This window comes from Ammospiza nelsoni, chromosome 1, assembly GCF_027579445.1.
Source record: "Ammospiza nelsoni isolate bAmmNel1 chromosome 1, bAmmNel1.pri, whole genome shotgun sequence".
Taxonomy (NCBI): domain Eukaryota; kingdom Metazoa; phylum Chordata; class Aves; order Passeriformes; family Passerellidae; genus Ammospiza; species Ammospiza nelsoni.
Window position 1 is genome coordinate 54,744,080 of NC_080633.1, and position 22,407 is coordinate 54,766,486.

The following is a 22,407-nucleotide window of genomic DNA, read 5'->3' on the forward strand; positions in this document are numbered from 1 at the left end:
TGAACATAATCTTGATTTTACTGGAATTCTTCTCTTTGTGACATCAGTCAACTATTGATTTTAACAATACAAAATTATTCCTGAAATTCATCCTTAGAAGACAGTTAGATTATATGTTCCAAATTTATGGATATTATAGGACTCATATAGTTATTTGTTGGGGGGCAAGAGGGATGAAAGAGAGAGAGAAAGAGGACAGAATAGTAAAAGGATTTAGACCCACTTGCCTTTGTAAAATAAGCTTCCCAGTCTTTAAAAGCCTGCAGAAATTAAACTTTGCCAATAAAGATTTGGTAGCATTTTGAATTAATTTCAGGAGAAATAGAGTTCACACAACTAGGGTCAAGAGGAAAGACAACAGAAAAAATTGGGGTTTGTGGGTCATTTAAACACAGCCTCAAAAGTAAAACCTTCTGATGGCAAGTGTTATGGATCTGTGGTTACATGAACTTAATACTAACTTTATAAATCAGGAATTTTATAATGAAATGGATCTCTTCATTAGACAATCTCCAACTACTTTGTGGTCTGTGGAGATGCTATCTGATCATTCACAGATGTACTTGTGGTTTGTAAAAATGGGGACCCTAATGATCATCAGAGTCAGTTTCTCCCTAGGGGCCTTTTTACGCTGCTGACACTGAGTGAAAATCTACCAGCAATAGAGTCCCAAAAGCTGCAATCATTAACTCATTCAAAGTCACAGGCATAAGGGTCTGGGGTTAGCAACTATTAATTAGTGTAATTATTCCCAGGATGACAATTACCAGCTGCAGAATCCACTTAACATCTATTTCTCAGAACTTGTCATTTTGCAATGCTAATGTTTCTAATAGGTTCATTTGCCACCATTAACTGATTACATTCACTATGGTATATTGTTTCAGATGGATAGGATGGAAAGCCAATACCTAATATTGACCTCTACAGTATCATGTGATTAGAAAGGCTGTTCCTACCATGATTAGCCACATCATTCTCTTGAAAATCATATATACTATTTGTGAAGGATTTGTGATATTTCTCCTCTTTCGAATATGCTTATAAAATAAATTTCCTAGAGAAATAACATGGTATGTTTCAAACTATACTCTTCCATAATGCACTTGTTTGAGCTACAACCCTGCATATATTAATTGTCCAATCTGATTTTAATTCTACTTCAGCTAACACTGATATGGAATAGGTATAATTTCAAACCTGATTCTCCAATTGTGATTAGAAAAAAATAACAATGAGAAGAGGGACAAATTTACAGCCTGTGTTTGCTCAAGAGCGTCCAAACTCTACATGCTGCTGAGCCATATTGAAAACCTGTGCAGCACCAAGAAACTAGAACACTTAGCATGCATTCAAATGACCTATGTATTTCTTAAAGGGACAGAGAGAAAGAAGTGGCATAAACATATTTTCATGTCTCCTATGAAAAGGAAGATTATATGTCTTCAACAAACAAGACTTTGATAGGACAAATTAAACAAATTATTTTGTTTAATAACAGGATGAATTAAGCCTTTGATGGGAAGAATTTTCTCTAGATTTTAAAAATTTGAGAATTTTGACAAAGACATTAATAAACCTTACTAATTCCAAAGAATATTAATCTTCTGCCAAGTTAGAGTCCTGTATTTCGAACTGTGATAAACTAGATGTTGCCATACATGGAGTCTACAGAAGAAAGAAGATTATCTGGTAGAAGGTAGTATAAGAGTTCCTATTTCCATTATCAGTAAATCTGGATTGTTGAAATATGAGAAAGATTTTCTAGTACAAAAGCAGGAGAAGAATGCAGCAAATATGGCATCGTGTTATTCTGACATGTCTCTCTGTCTTCATACTCCGAGAAACTGACAGCAAGAGCAATCAAGGATTCATAAAGTGAATATCTGAGTTCAAAATGAACAGGGGACCAGAAGCAGGGCAATATGTTTTCTGGAAAAGCTTTATTTCTTTACTCTTGCTATGCTGATGAATCATAGATTGAAAGAGAATGTATTTTTAAATCTGTGTTAATAGCCTGTGTTTAAGAATGATAAAGTGCAATTTTAGCATATGTTTTAAAGGGTCTCCTGGATAGTGCCTCAACTATGCAGGAGTAAGTGGAAGCAGCCGTGTTGATTTTTAATGTGCTGCTAGATTGTTTTTGTGCGCATTTGATGTTCTTCTTTAATAGCCTCAAGTAAAAGGCTGAATGAATTCAACAACAGTAGCTGGAAAAAGTGCAATGAGTCATATTACAGGAAAATGAAGAAAAGGATACAGGACTCTCCACTGAACACAATCCTATATTGTAGGCAATCTGTGATAACACCCTTTTCATTTCAGTTCAGTCCCATAAAATTACCACTAACATTACAACTCATGCAGAACACAGATAAATGTAAAAATGTCACAGAATTCTTCCAGATGGGACTTTTAGTTCCACTAGATCACCATCTACTTTTTTTACTTGTCTAATATTTCATTACAACCTTCCATAAGTTAATTTTCTTTCCACTGACCATGTAAATCACAAATCAATTTTCATTTAAAATGCCTGACTACAGATTGCTCCTGAAAGCTCAACGTATATGCTTCAGTGAGCTCTCCAACATTCTTAATGCACATTAGAAAAATGTTGGGTTTTTTAAAAATCTTTTTAAAGGAATTAATTTTACATTAAAGTCTGGCATGAAACTCAGGTAGTGGTATTCCTCCTTTCCCTCACCTCCCCTTCCCCTATAAAATGCAGGTATATTTTTGAAATTTAACTGTATGTAGAGAAAAAAGTCTTTCATGGCAATGACATTTGATCTTAAAACAAAAACTCAGACAAAACCATAAACTGCTCTAGTTTTGCAGAAAGCTGAGATGATTACTTAATCCCAAACCATTACTTTGATTGTGCACTTCTCCAGGGGAAAGAAGAGAGAAAAGGAATAAACCATTCACAGTTCACACATTGGCTATGTTTTATTTCAGCCATTTTTTTCTCTTTTTTTTTCTCCTTGTTTGAGCTAAAATATGCAACTGAATATTGTTCATTTTACTTATGGAAGCAGCCACCCTAAAGCCAGTGGGATATACCTGTGAGACAATCAGGATTCAGCCCTTAAAACAATCTATAAGGAATGTATTATTGGAACATCCAGAAAACATCCTGTAACAGTATTCTCTTTAAATACTCTTTTCTTAGACTAATTTGAAATTACCGGTTTGCAAATATACATTTGCAGGACTTTGGAAATATGCATATTACTGGACTTTGGAAGCATGGTTTCTGTGGCTAGTTTTGCTATTGTTCTGCTGACAAATATAGGACAGTCAGTTCATTACTGTGTGCCTTAGTTTCTTCATTTGTAAACAGAGGATCGGAGGATCATTAAAATTAACTTTTTTTTTCATATTAAACAGGACAACTTCCATGAGGTGGCCCATTCATTGAATTTGCTTACTATTAAGAAACAGGAATGATCTAGTAGCCACTTAACCCTTTTTTACAGATATGCTATATTTCCTCTGTAGGAACAAAGCATGAATATTTCCACACCGTTTAATCTCAGGTTGTTTACACTTGTTCTTGGTACTTGAGCAACCTGCTGTGGTGGGGGAAGGAAGCTCTTGGAACACAAAGGAATTGCAACCCTTTCTAAAAGCATGACCCTAGAAGTTTAATGAATTGAGTAAGAGCAAGAAAACAGAGAAATGTGGGTCCTCCAAGTTTCTTTCCCAATCTGAACCCAGAGGCAAGCCTTCCATTCACTCTGGTTTCCTCTGCTTGCCTAGAAGATCCATATTTACCACATCTCCCTTCACCTTTGGGATTGTCCTTCCATTTCAGAAGTTCACTTCTTTGCAGTTTTGAACCACTCTATCACAGCTCTTTGCCAGACAGTATGGCTTTGAATACGAAGTTCTTGAAGCACTCTGACATTGGGATTCTAGCTTGGGGGTGATGGAAAGGGTGTCAGTTTAAATAAAGCTGAGTGCTTATGACAATTGAAAGTAGTTCTGTGTTAAGTGGGGCTTTCTCATAATGGAGTATGTCAGTGCTGACCACTCAGATGGGGGAAGGGAAAGGCTCTTGAGCAGTCTCTGTAAATAGGGTCCTGTCAAACCATTTGCGGGTTATAGTCAGCCAAACCTCGAGGGTTTGCGCATAGGGTTTTTTAAAACCCAAACCCCCAAATGTCAACAGGGCCTGAAGCATCACATCTACAATGAATCTGCCTCACTAAAACTGAGAGTTGAAGGCTCCTGGATTTGGCTCTGTGCTGGGATATCACAATTACCACTTAGAGCTGACCACTTACTTGTAACAATGATGTGGAATCACTTCAGAAGAAGAGGTGTGTGGAAAAATGTTTACTTCCTGGTTAGCAAAAACCCATCATCTAAGAAGGAAACCATTCACAATGCTGAAGTCTGCAAAATCCTATTTATTAAATGTCACTGGAATCTTTAAGGAGTAGGGATTACTATGAAGACTACCTGTCTGGTCTTTTAACTTTCAAAGCTAACTACTTATCTTCAACTAAATAAACAAGCAGTTGTTGGGTTATCTGACCAATCAGTAAAAGGTCCCCAAAAACATGTGGGAAATGCATGTTGGTTTGAGTGGCCAGCTTACTTTTTTTTTCTGTTTTCCATTTGCCTGGCCAGGTAAGGACCAGAAGGCTGTGCTTTTTGGGTTTTACCTCAGTTGTGTCTCTTTTTGATTTTTCACTCCTATTTCTTTCAGTGGCTTTTTGTTCCATCAGCAATAAATTGACAAATGCTTCTAATAGTCAAGATGTGAACAGCCAAAGAGGAATCCCAATTACAGTGTCCAGGAAACATGCAGGCGCTTGAGCATTTCTCTATACAGAAAGGTGTAGTAGAGGTAGATCTTCTGCCTGTATACACTTCACTGTGAAATTGTTCTCAGGAAGAATTTGCATTCCCCAGCCTACTGGACAGAGGCTCCTGGATGAAGGAGATAGTTGAAGCCTAAAACATACCCCTACATACCTCTACCTCTACATGTTTGTAGAAGTACAAATATGTATGCTCATTGGTACAAGCTGGGACAAGGAAAAGAAAAGGGAAGTTCCAGGAAGGGGAAGGGGGAGGGAGAGGGGAAGGGGAAGGGACTTTTCATGAGTACTATGTACTCTCCTGACAGTCTTTTTACCCATGCATTTCTTTATGTAGTCATGTAGTACTTCTGGATGAGGAGACTAACATCTGTACAGAAAATATGACACTTGGAAAGCCTATGCTTCCATTGTTCCCATTTCAATGCCTATCAATAGATTTATGCACACACAAACATGCAGGCATTCCGCATTCAGCATTCTGTCTTCAATTACTGAAGAGGGCATTATAGCTGCTGCTGGCTAAAATCAGACCTACCAAGCTAATCTTAACTGCAGGTTCTAATGGCAGAGATCTAGTCATTACATATGTCACACGGCCCTGCTACTTGGGCACTCAGTGCTCTAAGAGAAGCCTCTACCTAAATTATATTGCTCTGAATCATAAGCAATGAGGTTTTGTTTTCATTGCATGTACAATAGTCACAAATCGCTTCTTCCCGAAGCATCAACGTTAGCAAGTAATTTCCTGCAGTATGAGAAGATGACTAGATGGAATCTACTGGTTGTAAGTCCCTCTCATTCCCTCTACTTGCAATTCAGGGTTTCTTCTTTGGACAGTATTTACTCTGCTTTGCACTGAGCGTATGGGTCTTGAAGCTGTCCAAAGGGCCAGTTGTTGGTTTGGTCCTTTGTATCTCCACTTGGCTCTGAAATGTAGTAGGTATGCACTTGTAGTGGAATTCTGAGTTTAGTTTTCTCCAGAAGAAGTCTTGTCCACACAGGTCAAACAGGAGAAAAATGGTGAAAACGCAAGGCTTATTTTCGAGTCTGCTGTACCTGTTTTAAACAAAATACTTCAGTAGATACAGCTGGCTCTGCAGTAAGATATATTTTATGAACAGTGGTTTACTTCCTGACTTCCTACACCACTTCAATGAAAACTTTTCCTTTATTAATAACAGTAGGTCTAGGCTTTTTAGCCTCAGTTTCCAATCTCCACCATGCCATTTATGAAATTACCAGATCAGGAGACAAAAAGAATGCAAGTAGAATGGGACTGTGTATAAATTGATCTGTATTGAAAATCTCATCCCATTCTGTTATTTACTTTTTTCCAAGAAAAATAATTATATTTGTATAGGTATAGATATAGATATAGATTAGATGCTACATTACAAAGCCACAAGGGTTCCTGATCTTGTTAACATGATGGTTGTCATAGTTTGTTTTGTTTTGCATGAGCAAGAGCTCATTACTGAGAACCCTTGTCATTCACATCAGATTGTGTCTTAGTGGAGCACTTCTGAAATGAAAGGCAGGACATATAAATTTCAATTCAAATCTGTACCTTGGAGCCTCGCTGCCTCTAAAATCAATCACTCTTCAGGACAAAGAAAGCTTTACAGCTTGGGTTTTTACAAGCACGCCGTAGTCCCTTGTTCAATGTACTTTTAAGAAAGCCCAAAAGTGATTTTCACTTTCGAAAGTGATTCTCCACTTGGTTCTGGAATGTAGTATGTATGCACGTGTAGAGGAATTTTGAGGTTTTTTTCATGTTACATGTTCAGGCATTATTCCATCTGGTCTACTTGGCTACCTTCTGCAATAGGTTACTTGTAGACTTGCAGTCTCCTGGACTCAAAAGATGTACAGTTCTTTGTAATCCTTGCAGTGCAGTTGGATGCCATGATGCAAACATACAAGCCATACCCTGTCTCAGCCAGGAAGTGTATAGTTATAGAGTTTGCTGTGCAAAAGAGGTGAACTAAAACTAAGTTTCACTGCTGGGGAGGGTAATTGCAGCACTGTTTTTGCAGCAATCCCCTGCCAAGCAATCCATAGACTGGCTGCTCTGGAGGGAATCACTTACCCTCCAATCTAGACCTAAGATGCCAGATAAGGAGTAGGCTGCAAAAAGTATTTAAAATAAGAAAGAAAACTAATGGGAAAGATTAAGATAATTTATCCTTGTATCATAAATCCCTTTGTCAGTATCTATTGCTCAAGTACCTGACAAACTTTTGTTTCTATCCTTTCCATAAAAGCCTCCATCATATGTAAAGCTGCATACCTTTCATGGTTTTATAATAAACTGGAAGTGAGTAACAGTGTGATATCAAAGGAAATAAAACTCCAGTTGCAATTGCTGCTGGGGTTGCCTTCTGAATGTGGCTTACACAATATTTCATCTGTGCTGACACCTTTCACTCTCAATTATTTGGCTGCTGTCAAAACAAATCAATCATATTATGGCACTGTGTCTTATGTTACCATTCCACTGAAAGTTAGCTGCATTAGCTTTGAAATATATGGTAGTATAAAATTTATCCGTATTATTTATTTAATACAACTTTGTCCCTTGTGAGTTATCTTACAAACACAGGAAACTCAAATTATCTGATGTTGAACATTGAATATACATAAATATCACTAAAAAAATTTAAAGTAATAGCACTCATGGGAACATAAATGCATAAAGATACACTTAATAAGTCTTACACTTAGAACCAATTATATTATTTTGAGAAATGGAGAAAATAGTATATGTTTTTAATTTTGTTTACAACTGGCAAAGGTGCTCATGTTAGACAAATGTAACATGAACAACCACACTTGCTAAAGCAGAGTAAAACAAATATGCAAAGAAGTGATTTGGTTACCAGTAAAATGAAAGGTGTGCAGTTGGGGAACTGAATATTTTTTTCAAGATGCTGCAGTGCTGGGAAAGGGGGAGCGGGGGATCCACATTCTTCTTTTACAGTTCACACGCACTGCTTTGGGAAAAGAAAAGCCAGAATCTTGAACAGAGATGCTGAAAGTGATCGTTCTGTTCAGATGTTAGACTTTACAGTTTTCAGAAAACAGGTTCAAAATTTGTTCTTGAGAGATTTTATCCTTTTAAAAATAACAAAGATAAAAGAAACAACTTTCAGGGTGTCAATAAGTGAAAAAAGAGTCTCTAAGATATGTCAAGTCTACAGATGATTAAGTTTAAAAGCAATATTTATGCTAAAAGCAAACAAACAAACAAAAAATTATAGCAGGCCATCATCTAAGAGCCTGTATGGTGCTGGAACTTATTGACCTGGGTTGAAAACCTCAGTACTTCTATGAGCTGGAAAACGTTACTTTAGATCCAAAAATAAGGAAAATTCGCCTTATTTTTACAAGTACTGAAAAAAAGAGCCTAGGGTCATTTATGTCTATGGACCAGAATAAGATCTAGGAGTTTAGGACATTTAGATCTAGCTATGTGTGAGGAACTCCAGGCATCTAACAGTAGTGATTTAAGCCACTCTGTAGGAAAAGCATAACTGCTAACTGTCTACACATTTGTTTACAGGTGGGAAGACTTCCAAAAAATGTGCTTGACTTGTCCTCCATCATATGGAACACCTGGGCCAAAGTGCAGAGCAAGAATACAGGTCTCAGGTCTGTGCTCTCTGCTACATCTGTCAGAGTAACCAGCTTGCAAAGATGGAACATTCAAGGAGTAAAGGCAGCTTCAGGAAAATGAAATTGAGGCCTCAAGATTTTCATGAGAACAACTTTCTACCCAAAGGACATAAGATTCCACAGAGGTTTGGGGACAAGAAAATAGGAGGAAGTTTCACTTTTATAATTTCTGATGTTACCAGGTAGATTCTGTTCCCATTTATGAGGAAATCTCAGTGGCAGGCAGATTTTTTTCTCAAATTAAAAACAAAAAATTAAAGATGCAAAAAATTTAAGATTTTAATGAGAAAGTCATAAGATACCTTCAGATTTTTCCATGACAAAAAAGAATAGGAGGTCTCCATAAAGAGGTATGGTTCTGTGGTACAGAACCACATAGACATTAAAGGAATTTCATTAAAAAAAATTGGTTCTCAGGCATTTAATTTGTATGTTCCATGCATTCAAAATTCACACTACCCTGTTGGTCAGTAAAGACTTTGTTGTTTTTATGAGTCCCTAAATGTAAATGTCCTTGATTACAATCTCACTGCTGAATCAGGAACACCAATCTGTGTCCAGGGAGTTTTTAAAGCATGAATCATAGTGATTTTATTAAAACAAATACCATGGAAAAACAAAGGAAATTAAACCACAAATACTATAAATGTCTGACTTAAACCTACTAAGGCAAGAATATTAAGAGTGAAGGTTGCAAATCCATTGTGGTAATCTTTTTACATCTCTCTCTATTGAAGTAGAGAGCCTTGGACCAGCATAAGAATCCTACATGCATATAGATGTGCCCATCAGTTTTTATGTGATCTAGGCTGTTTGCATGTGATTCACTACTGCATGTAGCACATGTGCGAAAATGCAGAGGTGAGGAACATAGTGACAAACACTATCTAGGTTTTTCACTAGATTTTGAAATTTCTTGACTTTGTCGGATTACAGTAAGCTGAGTGCTTCACATTATTGGAATGAGCTTTCTCTACGTTAATTTAAATTGTCACGGTCTAAATTCAAGAGAAGATTAAAGGCTTCTCAAAACAGGTGCAAAGATATACTTTAAACGCAGCATTAAAATGCACCCATGTTCTGGTTGATGGAAATTTCATTTATAATCCTGCACACAGAATATTCTTGCCAGGAGTAGTATCAGTCTGAGTCAGGGCTCAATAAAGGTGTACATTCCCAAAACGACCAAGTCTTGCATACCAATCACACCACAACTCCTAGCTTAATGGTCATGCCTGCCAAAGAATAATTCATCAATGGGGTTTTGGTGAAAACTTCAGGGAGGGTGAGGAGGTGCAGACTACTTCCATCTTTCCCATCTGCTTCTTGGCATAAAAGTCTGGAAATTTAGACTTTGCCGGTACTTGGCCTGCAATGTTTAAGTAGGTGCAAACATTTTGATTTCAGAATTTGATCTGCATCACATCATTACTTCTCACCAATGTTCCATAACCATCAGTAGCCAAAAAAAAAAAAAAAAAGGCATGTCTGTTTTGGGTGGAGATCAACAGAGCATTAAGACTACTGCATTTTAATGGCTCTGGTGGTAGGCTTTTAACTTATGGGGCAGAGAAACCAGACAACAAATAGCTAACAGTCTGGGACTGATCAATAAACAGCTAGTAACTAATAAAGACTTGAACCTTTCACGTTTGCTCTCTGAAGGCAGCAATTTGCCACTGAATAAGATGAGCAATTAACATGGGGCCAATGCATTCGCACAGGAGAAGCCTTGTGTTATGGGGAAAAAAACAAAACAAATAAACAAACAACCCAGTTAGATTCTTGCTAATACTACTGTCAAAAAACAGATTTTGTCCTTTCTTCCAAAAGCAAATGTTAGGCCTTCTTTAAAAGTACATTTCCTGGGAGACCCAGCAGAGACAGCTCATCTTCAGGGATCCCTGCATATTAGTTCAGTTATCCTACAACAGTTTGGATGGGATACAGCTGATAGCCTGAGGAAACCTGCTGTAGCAGCTGCTAATCCATAGACACTCTGTGCATGCCACGGTGTGCTTATGGATGCTCACATTTGTTTTATTTCTGTCCATGTACTGTGCTAGGGAGGTTTGTCTTGAGGGTTGGCTATCCCCTTCTTTGTGCAAGTGAGCCCTTCACAGTGACTGCATTTTGTGCAGCATTCATACAGTGAGAGGGGAGATATATTTGGTTTGAGGGCTTCACAGAAATTGCTATGAGTGCAGCACTTCTTCTTGGTTCTTGTCATTCATGTTCTGGTTATGTTAGTACACTGCAAAAGTACCTGGGAATAAACTATTCCTCTAAGTGAAACATCATTTTGATTATTACTGACATTGGTGCTCATTAAAATACATAAGTGAAACACTGCCTTTCTGTAGACTCTGAAAGCTATTTCATGTTACTTGAAGGGGAATACAAATGAATAGGGACTGCATCACTTTAGTTAAAAGGGAAAAATGTTCTAAGAAACTGGAATTTGGACTCTAGATCAGTAAGAAATTGAAGATTGTAGTTTGCTTCTTTTCTGTCTCTTTTTTGTTTTTCATCTCTCTCTGATTTCTGATTTTTAAGGTGTGTGTACATGCAGCAATGGAGACAGAGCATATTTACTTTATCTGTCGTACAATTAATAATACAAATCTCTGTTCAGAGGAAACAAGACCTAATAAATGTAAACAATAGGGTTTTTTATTTTTGTTACTATTGTCTTTACCTAACATTCTTTTTGACTGATCTCCATAGTAAAAAAAGCCTTCTTATTTTTTTTTATCATTATCTATGTCAACTGTAACCCATATCAGTGCATTTTAATGGCTGCCTCTTATTTCTCAAGGTGTTTAATACATTTCCCCTTCCATTGTATTGCTGCTAAAATATGACCTGCTGCTGTTTAAATAATGTAATTTAATGATTTCACATTTTCAGCTATGCAAGACTTCCTTTCAGCACTGAAGCCTTTCACTAGTGATTTAGAGAGATAGTTTGTTCTCATTTCTTTCATGACTCAAGACTGAGAAAGTTTGACTTGTAAATAAATTATTGACATCCACTCATGGATCAGTACAATGGGTAGTGGAAATAAAATACAGAAAGTTTCAGTGCCATGAGGCTACAGTCTCCAGCTTGTTGATTTCTTTTAAGCTTCCAGTGTCATCCTCTCTCTGTATTGGCACATATATCTAAAACACTGATGTGCCATTGCTGTGTGATAAAATATACTTGGACCAGCCCTTTGCAGAGAGACTCACTCCTAGACTGTTATCCATGGTGAGTGAGCACCCAGCAGTGAGCTGACAAAAACCACTGCCTATGGTGGGTTTAGGGTTGGTCAATCACTAGTGTTCTCATTAGAATGTACTTATTCATTTCTCCTTGTGAGATAGGATTAGGACAAAGACAAAACACTTTCTTTCCTCTTTAACATGTGTTCTTCTCAGAAGTGTGTACAGCTTTCCAGTGGTTCAACAGCTTGTCAGTGTCCAAAGCCAACCACAGGTTGGTTTCTGATCAGACATGGAAGAAACTGCCAACAGCCTCTCCCAAAACATCACTTCTGTGATGCAAAACCAACACATTGTCTAATTTCAATCATATATGCTATACTAAAAGAATAGCTAAAATATGTTAACCTTTTAGCTAAATCTGCTTTGGTTGTCATGGAAAAGAGACTAAAAAGAGAGGACAGAGGTTAACAACTCCCCAGGACCTGGAATGCCTCCCCATTTTTCAGTTATGTCAACAGGAAATTCACAGGGTTAAAATAACATAAAGAAAAGAAGTCAGAACAAACTCAGCTCCTGAACCCAAAAGGTTTCTTGTTCAGCTATACAAAAATATTACACTGAAACATAAAAATCAGATGGGCTTAAGGAGAGAATGTCTTTTCATGAATATCAGCTCCCAGGCATTACTGAATACTCTGAGATTAAGCAGCTACTAGTCCCTTGGAGAGTCTCTTGAGAAGGATAACTAAATTTAGAAAAAAAGAACATAGTCCTCCCAAAAATGAAAGAAATCTAACCTGGAAAAGAGATGCAAAAACTCAAACTGCTCAGCCCATAGAAAAGTTTCCTGAAGACAGGAAGATGTGTACTTACAATCACCAGTTTGGATGACTAAGAGAGAAGCTGTCAGACTACTTTCTGCATTAAGTCAATAAAAGCAGGCCAAGAACCAATGAACTAAGAGCAGAAGAGAGGAAACACACTGTCTTGTGGAGCACCTGCCTCATTTTGTCCTTCTCACAATGTCATAATTGTTGTGACACCTGCAAAATTTTAGGAAAGCATGGCTATATTCCACCTATATTCCATTTCTAAGAAATGATGAGTGGAAAACATGTGTGTAAGTTTCTTGGGATGTCATATTTTATGGATAGTTTTTAAACTTTTATCTTCAGTGCTTTTAGTGGATTACACTAAAAAGTTATTGTTGCTGATTTTACTGTTTTCTTCAAAGATCTGTCGATGAAAACTCAAAATTCCACAGCTGTTATGTTCAGGGATTTCTTCAGAGATTTCTGTTTCTACTAAGGTAGATACTTTTATTCTGCCACCCTCTTCCATCTCAGTGAATTGTATTATTTGCATATTAGTTGTGCATATGAAATTTGCTTACTGAAGCCAGGGAAAACATATTTTCCTAAGTTTCACAGCAAGAATTTACACATTCACCTCTGTTCCTTCTGTTTGCCTACGCTGGATGTATTTGATACAGTACAGCGGTGTATGTGGCAAATGCCAGGCTGTAATGAGCAGAAAGAGAATAATCAAGTATGTAGAAGAAGAAGAAAAGACATTTTGGAAGAGGTTTGGTCTAATTCCTATCAACTTATTGGTGGATCAGGACCATATAAGTTAAGACAAACACATTTGGGAGAAAAATATTTTTTATAACTGGCAAGTGAAGTATAAGCATTATCACTAATTTATACTGTGTGAGCAATCATTAATTGCTCCATTTTGAAATAAACTCTTGATTTCTCATTTTATGTGCTTAATATATCTTCTCTGTGATTCCTATCACTGAGTACTCTTTTCTCTTTTCAAAAACAAGAATTTTCATTGTTTTATCTAGGCACTCGGAGATTTCATACTTATCACCCTGAACCGGACCTGAAAGTTCCTCAGAAGAAAATCATTTAAACATGTATGTGGCACACAAAAAATATAGTAAGAATTACTCCCTTGATCAACATTCAGTATGAATTCAAGTACTCTGTCAGATCAGACCTTTTCTGAATTCATACATTATTCAAAAAGTTTTAAGGGTATCTTTTGAGTTACCTAGCTGGGGTAGTTTGCCATGAAGAGTTTCGGAAGTTTACTTACAAAAGAAGAAAAACAGTAGAAGACCCAGCTCACAGGAGCTGTGGACATCTATGCTTGACCTCATTGAAAATTCAGGAACAGCAGATGTGATGACAGGATTATTAAGACAGTTGGAAAACAGCATGAAAACATGTCATCCCATTATCTAAGTTGGCCATGCTACAGTGAGGTTAGGAGATGGAAACTGGTGATAAGTGTCTGATTTCACCAAAAGAGCAAGAATTACCAAACTGTGTTCAAGCATGGGCTTTTATGAGTATACCTATAAAAATGTCTACAAAAGAGAATGCACATTCTATGATTATTTTCAACCAACCACAAAAAACAACAACAACAAAAACCAAACAAAAACTAACAAACAAACAAACAAAAAACACAAAAAAAACCCAAAAAAAAACAAGAAAACTTCCCAAAAAACCAGGGACCAGAAGTCAGTCAGACTCAGTGGAACTGATGATACCACACAACACTCTCACCTGATTCCTATCTTCATTCATGCATGCATTAGACAGTGGGCTACAGAGCAAGCAATGGCAGTTTTCAGCTATGACTCAGGAAAGTAGGAGCTATCTTGACCAGGTTACTTTGCTGCCTTGTGTATCAGTTTCACTTCCAGAAACTGAGGGCAGGCAGTAGCACTTGCTTGGGTGATCGGGAAGGAAAGGTAGGGAAGACAACAAACGGCAACACAACTAAATAAATTCATGAGATTTATTCCTTTCAGATACATTATGGAGGGTGTGATTGTGTTCATAGACAGGGAACTGAACCTGCTGCTCCTGCAAGTCCCTATTTGATCCCAGGCTTCCATCTACCTGTAAAGATTATAAAGGAAACCTTTTCATCTCCTAAGGTCATTGCTTGCAAAATTTATTTGGCAGCAAAGTTACATCTTTTAGCTAGCAATTAGACATCCATGGCTAAACGAAAGAGCAAAGGTTGCCTGGCGTAATCCCTACCCTCCAGTTTTGCAACCTGGGATGAATAAATGACGTAAGAACTGCACAGGCTTATGTTTATTTATAATACTACATACCCAGCAACTCTAACCTGGAGCACTCCAGAGTGGAAGGATACATTTTTATAATGCCTGTTTCTTCATTAAGATTTCATCATCCACCTACGCTAAAAAGCTACTTCCCCTTCACTTTGTTATATCTGCTTTTACCCGCTCCTGTTCTTGCATTATTTTTTTAATCTCCCATTCCTACTTTACATGCACTCTCAAATTTTAAACAAGCAAAATTTGTGCATTAGTGTGTCCTTTTCATTTATCATTTATGAATGACAGGTTCTTTGGTGCAGCTTAATGGTATGAGAGAGACATTATTTTAAACATTAAAGTGAAAACCATTTACAACTATGATAAGAGAGGTCTGTTGACATTAAACTTTAAAACATGCACAAGGTAAAGGCAAGTAGTTGCTCCCAACAGGTGAGAGTACTATGCATGTGCTTTGTAAGAGAGTTTGTTCAACACAAGAGCTGTCTCTTTGTTTTCTGTATTTGACCACCTGTAGGATCTGGTGCCTCAAATAATGCATCTGGTAATCAGCAGCCACCAGAGTTTAATGACTAAAAGGTATTTAGGGCACAGTGCAGAGGATTAATTTTTTTAAATTACCATTTTGTTGGAGGAAAATGTTTCGTACCATTTACATTGGAAAGAAATAACAATAAATAAATGAGTTAAAGCTTCCTTTTTACACTTCCTGCTCACACCTTCATCACTTTCACACTGGACTATCACTTCCTTTACTGTCCTCATCCATTAAAACTACACAATTCTGTTGTAAGATATTGTCTAACACTTAATCTTGCTATATTTTGTTCCATTCTATTCAGAAGCAACTACATTTTGAGAAATATCAACATAGTTAGGAATGGTAAATAAATACATCTGTATTTCATATCATATGTACTTGAACTGAGTACTGTTCCTAACAGTGTCAGACACACTGATTGAACAGGGGAAAAAAGGGATCTTATAGAACTGCTTTCAGTCTGATTTTAGACCACAGGGAAAATGTAGCAGATCCCTCAGGGTAGAACCATTGCAAGCATGGTACAGCTCAGACAATAGAGAGGATACATACAGAGATTAACTTTTTCCTAGTTACTTTGGAGTCATGCAACTCTCTCCACAACTTGAAAGAGGATGGCAGAACCTTACTGATAAAGCAGACCTCCCACAGCAAGAACAAAAACATATATCTAGGGCATGGATGACAGATGAGAAAACTCTGATTTTATTCTAAATTTTATAAAAAGATATTTTCATGCAATACTGTATTTTGCCTCTAATCATACAGTTGCTTTAATCAAAAGTGGTGAAACAAGTTGTGTGTTGCAGTCAACTTGCTTGGAGGGAAGGAATAATGGTCCCAGAGGGACCTTGACAAGTTTGAGATGTGGGCTGAAGCAAACCTCATGAAGTTCCACATAGCAAAGTGCAAGGTCCTACACCTGGGTCACTGCAATCCCAGACACACCAATGGCTTGGGCAGAGAAATGATTGGGAGCAACCCTGGTAAGAAAGGCCTGGGACTGACAGGTGATGAAAAACTCAACATGAGCCTGCTGTGTGTGCTCACAGCTCAGAAAGCCAATCAAGTCCTGGGCTGCATCACAAGGAGCATGGCCAGGAGGACAAAGGAGGTGATTCTGCCCCTCTGCTCACATGTCATCCCACCTGGAGTATGCACAGCTTGGGTGTCCCCAAGATAAGAAACATGTGAAACTGTTGGAGCAAGTCCAGGGGAGGACCATGAAGTTTTTAAGAGGACTGGAGCACCTCCCTTATGAACACAGGCTGAGAAAGTAGGAGCTGTTCAGCCTGGAGAAGATCACATGGAGATCTTATGGCAAATTTCCAGTATCTGAAGGGGTTCCACAAGAAAGCTGGAGAGGGACTCCTCACCAGGATCTATAGAAGGACAAGGAATAATAGGTACAAAAAGAAAGAGGGAAAATTTAGTTTAGATATTAGGAAAAAAAAAATTGCTGAGAGGGTGATAAGACAGTGGAACAGGTTTCCAAAGGAGGTTGGGGATGTCCCAGCCTTGACAAGTTGGGTAAAACATTGAGCAACCTGGTCTAGGGGGAGGTGTCTCTCTCCATGGCAGGTGGTGTTGCAACTAGATGATCTTAAAGTCCATTCCAAACCCTTGATATTCTATGATTCTGTTATTCTATAGTTTGAAATCTCCAAGTGATCTGTGAGTAGAGAACATTGATCATTGATGACAGAAAAACCTAATGAGTTATTCAAGTGGTTTGCATAACTGACCCACAGAATCTAAGACGCAAACTCCAATATGTTTCTATAAAAAGGCAAATAGCCCTTAAGTGTCTCTCAAGCATTCAAAAACAATCCAGGTATTACTTTTCAATATTCACGGAGAGCAACATTTAATTTGAAAAAGATATCACTCAGTTTAAAGAAAGAGAGGGCATAAAACATGTGAAAGAACCTGTTGGAAAAATTATGAACATGACTTACCTTGTAGATTTTGCAATGGCAAAGTCATGATGCCTCCTGCTGCAGCCGCTGCTACCAGTCCTTGGATGTTGGTGAGATTTGCTGTAGGTAGAGTCAGGACGAGTCCTTGCTGGCCCCCCAGCTGCCCAGCCATGTTGAAAGGAATAAGGATTGGCTGATTCAGGGCTGGAGTGCCTCCTGGCATCACCCCTGCTACTGCTGAGGCTAACTGTTGGGCTGTCAGTAGTGGCTGTAAGAAACCACAGATGCAAACCTATTTCAGTGCGTATGACTCAGTATTACACACTTTCAACCTTCTTGCTTGAGATCCTTTCATGTTCCATTACAGACATGCACTGCTTCCAGTATCTTAAAGCATACATTTTCACCAACACAGAAAACTTTGACAACTATGACAGTCTGAAACTGTAAGCCTCAGTCAAACAGCATAGTAGCAATCCCAGCTGAATCTAGACTGGAAAATTCATTACACATACACCAAAAATAATTTATGAGTGAAAGAAGACGTAACTCAACTTAGCCTACAAGTACTTAAATGCCAACATTTCCCAAAAATTCCTGGCTGTATACTGATTGATAACAGCAGAAAACACTAGTGACAGCTACCAGAAGCTTTGTGGACCAAGACTGTCCTGGGAAGTGGAAGAATATTGAGTATCTTCTTAGAGTATAGCTGAACCTGGATAAAATTGTGATGTAGGATAGGAAGTATTTTAAAGTCTTATAAAATGCAATACTACTTTGTCTACACTTTGCTCTAAAGAAAAGAAATATCTGATATAAAAGATAATGAAATACCTTTACTAATACAGGAGTTCTGTGTGACAGACAACTGTCAGAGACAATAATTCTGCATTAAAATTGCATAAGATTTTCAATATTAAATTATTATATTAATTTCAGAAGTAATTTACATAAGAAATTACAATATTTTAACTTCCTAAATATGCAAAACTTAGGTTTTATTTTAGAAAAGCAAACAAAATATAATCCTGCCAAACTTGACTTTCAAAATATACATGATGCATATTCTCTTTTTGTACCACTGAACGCAGCCAAAGAGATTCACATTTTCTACATTACACATATCAAAGATGATCAGTCACAGTTATTTATTGTTCACCAAATTGCACATCTCAATTAGTTGAAAGGAAAGATACTGACCTGAGGCCCAACAGAGAATGCAGGATGGGACTGACTGGGTTGGTGCTGGTCTGCTGGGCTTGTATCAGGCAGCACTGTGTTTCCTCTGGCCTCTGAAATTCAGAGAACAGACTGACTTTAATATCAAGCCTGGGGACTGCCACATCACCTTCTACTCTGATGTCACATAACATGAAGCTGAAAATGATATGTTAAAGTGCTTTATCAATAACTCAAGCACTCAAATTGCTTATCAGCTGCATAAATTATGCTAACGTTCATTCAGACCAGCCAGCTCATTCAAAGAGTTACAGAAATCTGACAGCAGTGAAACTGAAGCTATCATCAACCCAGCTAATGTGGGTTGCATTATACATCAATTTACATACAGCACATGAGCACTCCGTGTGTGTAGGAACTGCATTTTTTACGCTTAGGTGAGCATCAGCCATTGCAATTTCTGAAAACAAAAATTATCTGAAAAATAATCAAGTCACATCTACTTTCTATCTTAATAAAGTATTTTCTTTTGTCAGTTACTGAGGCAGCAAATGCTGTACTATGCACAATAAAAAGGCACTATGAAAACTAGTATGCTTCCATATGACAGCTTGTTTTTTAAATTGCATGTGGGGGATTAGAAAAATTCTGCAAAATCAAGGATTTCCAGCATTTATTGAGATGATCAATATCCAACAATCAAACAAGATGCTGGGTGCTAATGACTTGCTAAGCATAGAACACAGTCCAGCCCTGCTAAATTTTGCTGAAATCTGCAATACACATTTGAAAGGGAGGAAGAAAATTAAAAACATCCTATCAGTTGTAAGAAAGTACCAAGATGTTTTAAAAACTAGATCCCAATCCTCCATTTCCTCTGGGTGAAGGGCTCAACTGATTCCCAACTTTTCAGTGATGATGATCAGGCCCACATTGATTATTGAGGCTGTAAGAATGACAGCAAGTATCACATGTAGCTTCAAGAGTACTGTAGTCTCTTATAAAGAAATCCCTGGCAAAGGCATCAGGTATCCTGACTGGTATGATAACTTCTGCTTTGGGTTTTTTTTTCTGATGAGTGGCTGAAATTTCATTCTGAGTAAACCTTAACAAGACGGTCTTTTCTAATGTTTGTCCTATGAATAGCAAGATAATTCAGAAAGAGTTTCTTGGCAAACCCTTGTGCTGTAAGGAAAAAGGATACGATTCTGTCATAAATTTTAAAGAGGGTATTATCAGCTCATTTAAAACAAATTCTTTTATATATTCTCCAAGGGGAAAAACTTATAAATAATGGAAATGTGGAAAAAAACCCACCTTCACCACATTAGGGTTCAAATAAAATTGACTGCTACATATTATTCAATTGACTTCCATCTCTACAGCAAGCTGTCAATCATAACAGCATTTTAGAATTGGATTAAACAATAAATGTGCAGATTTATTATGCAGAAATCTGAAAATCTGATTAATTTGTAATATCTTAGTGTGGTCTTAAAAATTCAGAAATGGACATTGCTCCGGGAATACTTACAAATGGTCTGTTGAAATATCTGATTTGGAACTAATAAAAACATACAAACTTGCTGACATTTTATAAAGGGAATTCTACAGAAATATGTTTGCCATTTTAATGACCATTGTCATTTAATAATGAGAATAAGCTGACCTACTATAATCAATGAGGATTCAAAAATTGCCTAGTAACATGCAAAAAGAGACACAGACACTAAATTTTTTATCTGCAATTTACTCATTCAAGTTAAATGAAAAGAGAAAAGCATAACTAGATATGCGCAATTCAGTGAAAACTGTTTCTTTCAAATGCAGAGCAATACTAGTGCTGATGCCACCCCTAAGACCAAAACCAGGGTTTCCCCAGTGTTTTGTCCTCCTATACAAAATAAAGTGCTATGTTCCTAAGCATAATTTTTCCTTTGGTAATTTCCACGTACTGTTGTGGTCTTTCTTTTTTAATCTTCACAGCTGTATGTGTAAAGTGACGTTAGATCCAAGGCTCAATACCAATGAAAGTATCACTCTCCATTAAGATCAAATATAAGTCAATTTTGTTTTATGTTATTTTAAGGGCTGTGAGTTTTGTCTATGTGTGTGATTTAATCAATATTAAAACAAGCTCCTGATAATATGTCATATCATTAAATAATCTAATGAAATCTTTGGGAAAAAAACAAAACCAAAGGCGTTAGAGTTAGATTTTATTGCAATTTTTATACCTTGAGCTCTCAGAAAATATGTAAGAAGTTCTGAAGTAATATGCCTGTTTTATAGTATTCTTTTTTCCATGGTGCCCATCCAAAGAACCACTGATTTCTTTTATCTGTACCATAATGATTTTTCAATATTTGATCACACAATCTTTATGTAACACAAGTTGGTTATATTGGACCATCAAGACAAAATTAATTACACTGCTTTCCTTTTTCATTGTACTAATTGAAATCACATAGGATTACATTCCTGTCACACCACAGATGATTGTTTTGGGTTTTTTTTATTTCAGTGCTCAAATGCTCTGCCTGCTGCTCCTAATTCAGTTCCCATAGGGTGCAGTCATCTCAAGAAAACAGCATACACTTTCATGTGGTCTTATATGGCATCCTATATGAAATTATAATCCTGTATTCTCTGACTGAAATTCTCAGATCTCTCCTGCCCCTTCTAATCTACCTGCTATAACAGACACTTAAGAGTCAAGAAAATGTACAAGAAAATCTCCCTGCTGGGCTGGCACTAAATACAGGGAAGCAAGAATTTCAGGGTAATGTTTGTTGCATCACACAATGACAGCATTTTTTCCTTGCTGTATGCTGCATTCACTGACACACATAGGTCAACACTGAAGAAGGCAAGGCAGAGCACAAAACATTGCTAGAAGGCTACTTTTTCTTTTCTGCCTTTTGTTTCTGACTGGGGGGATTCCCCTGATTTCAGAGGAGTCAGGGAGCTCTGTCTATTGGTGATTTCTCTACTAATTCTGCTTCAGAGATTCATTACTATGAATTTGGAAGAGTGCCTTCATTAAGACCAACTGCCCTAAACTGGCAGCACACAATCCCCTACACTGTTTCTTGCCAATGTTTTACTGAGTTTATTTGGGAGTTGGTTAATTCCACATGCTGGAACGACCTCTGCAGGTAAATTATCCCTTTGTCCAAATTCCAGTCCTCAGTAATGAAAATGGACTGTCAAAATCTAGCCTAGATTTTCCACTTGTCTGATCCAGGCCTACTGTTACCTCCCGTGTAGGTTGAACTCCAACTCTGCTCAGCCTTCTGTCAGTGAGGGGTCTGCCAGCAAGGAACCAGGACTTATAACAACCCCTTTGGAGCTGGGGAACTACCAGCAGTACCTTCTCTGTTTGCAACTCTGTTTTGCAGAAATTCTACCCTCATTACAACCCCGACTCCTGGTGCATAAGGAGCAGGGGGAAGGCAGTAGCAGGGCTGCTACTCTGAGAAGAGAACCAATTCTCTTTAACATTGTTTGCTCAGGCAGGGCTCTTATAATGAATGAGTCCTGACAACACAGCCTAAGTCAATGAGCTTGCTCAATTGTGCCATATGAACAGACAGGAGTGCCATTGCCATAGTACTGCCACGACTGTAGGCAAGGCTTTAATATTTAATAAGGAGTATTCATCATACGTGATTCATCATAAATTAATTATAAATTATATAATACATACCTCTCATCTCACCAAGGGACTGGAAGGGCATGACACAAAAAAAAAATTGAAGTGCACTGTAAACACTCTAAACTTGCCTTCTTAAAATGAAATATTATTTAAAATAAAGCTAAGTAAAACAAAGGCAACCTTCTTCTCCCCTTATCAAAATGAGAAAAAAATTCCACAAAACAAGTGAAAAGCCATGTTGCACAATATCTGGTTTAGAAAACAGAAAACAACGAG

General features: G+C 37.4%; 1 protein-coding gene across 3 annotated transcripts in view; it reads right to left on the reverse strand.

The window, feature by feature from the left end:
• The window catches only part of POU6F2 (POU class 6 homeobox 2), a 317,708-nt gene that overhangs the window by 163,672 nt on the left and 131,629 nt on the right, over positions 1-22,407 (reverse strand). For all 3 annotated transcript variants that reach the window (XM_059484261.1, XM_059484279.1, XM_059484270.1), the window contains exons 3-4: positions 18,495-18,586; positions 17,331-17,559 (exon numbers count right to left, since the gene is read on the reverse strand). In XM_059484261.1, coding sequence (XP_059340244.1) covers positions 17,331-17,559; positions 18,495-18,586 — 321 coding nt within the window. The remainder of the gene's footprint in view (positions 1-17,330; positions 17,560-18,494; positions 18,587-22,407) is intronic.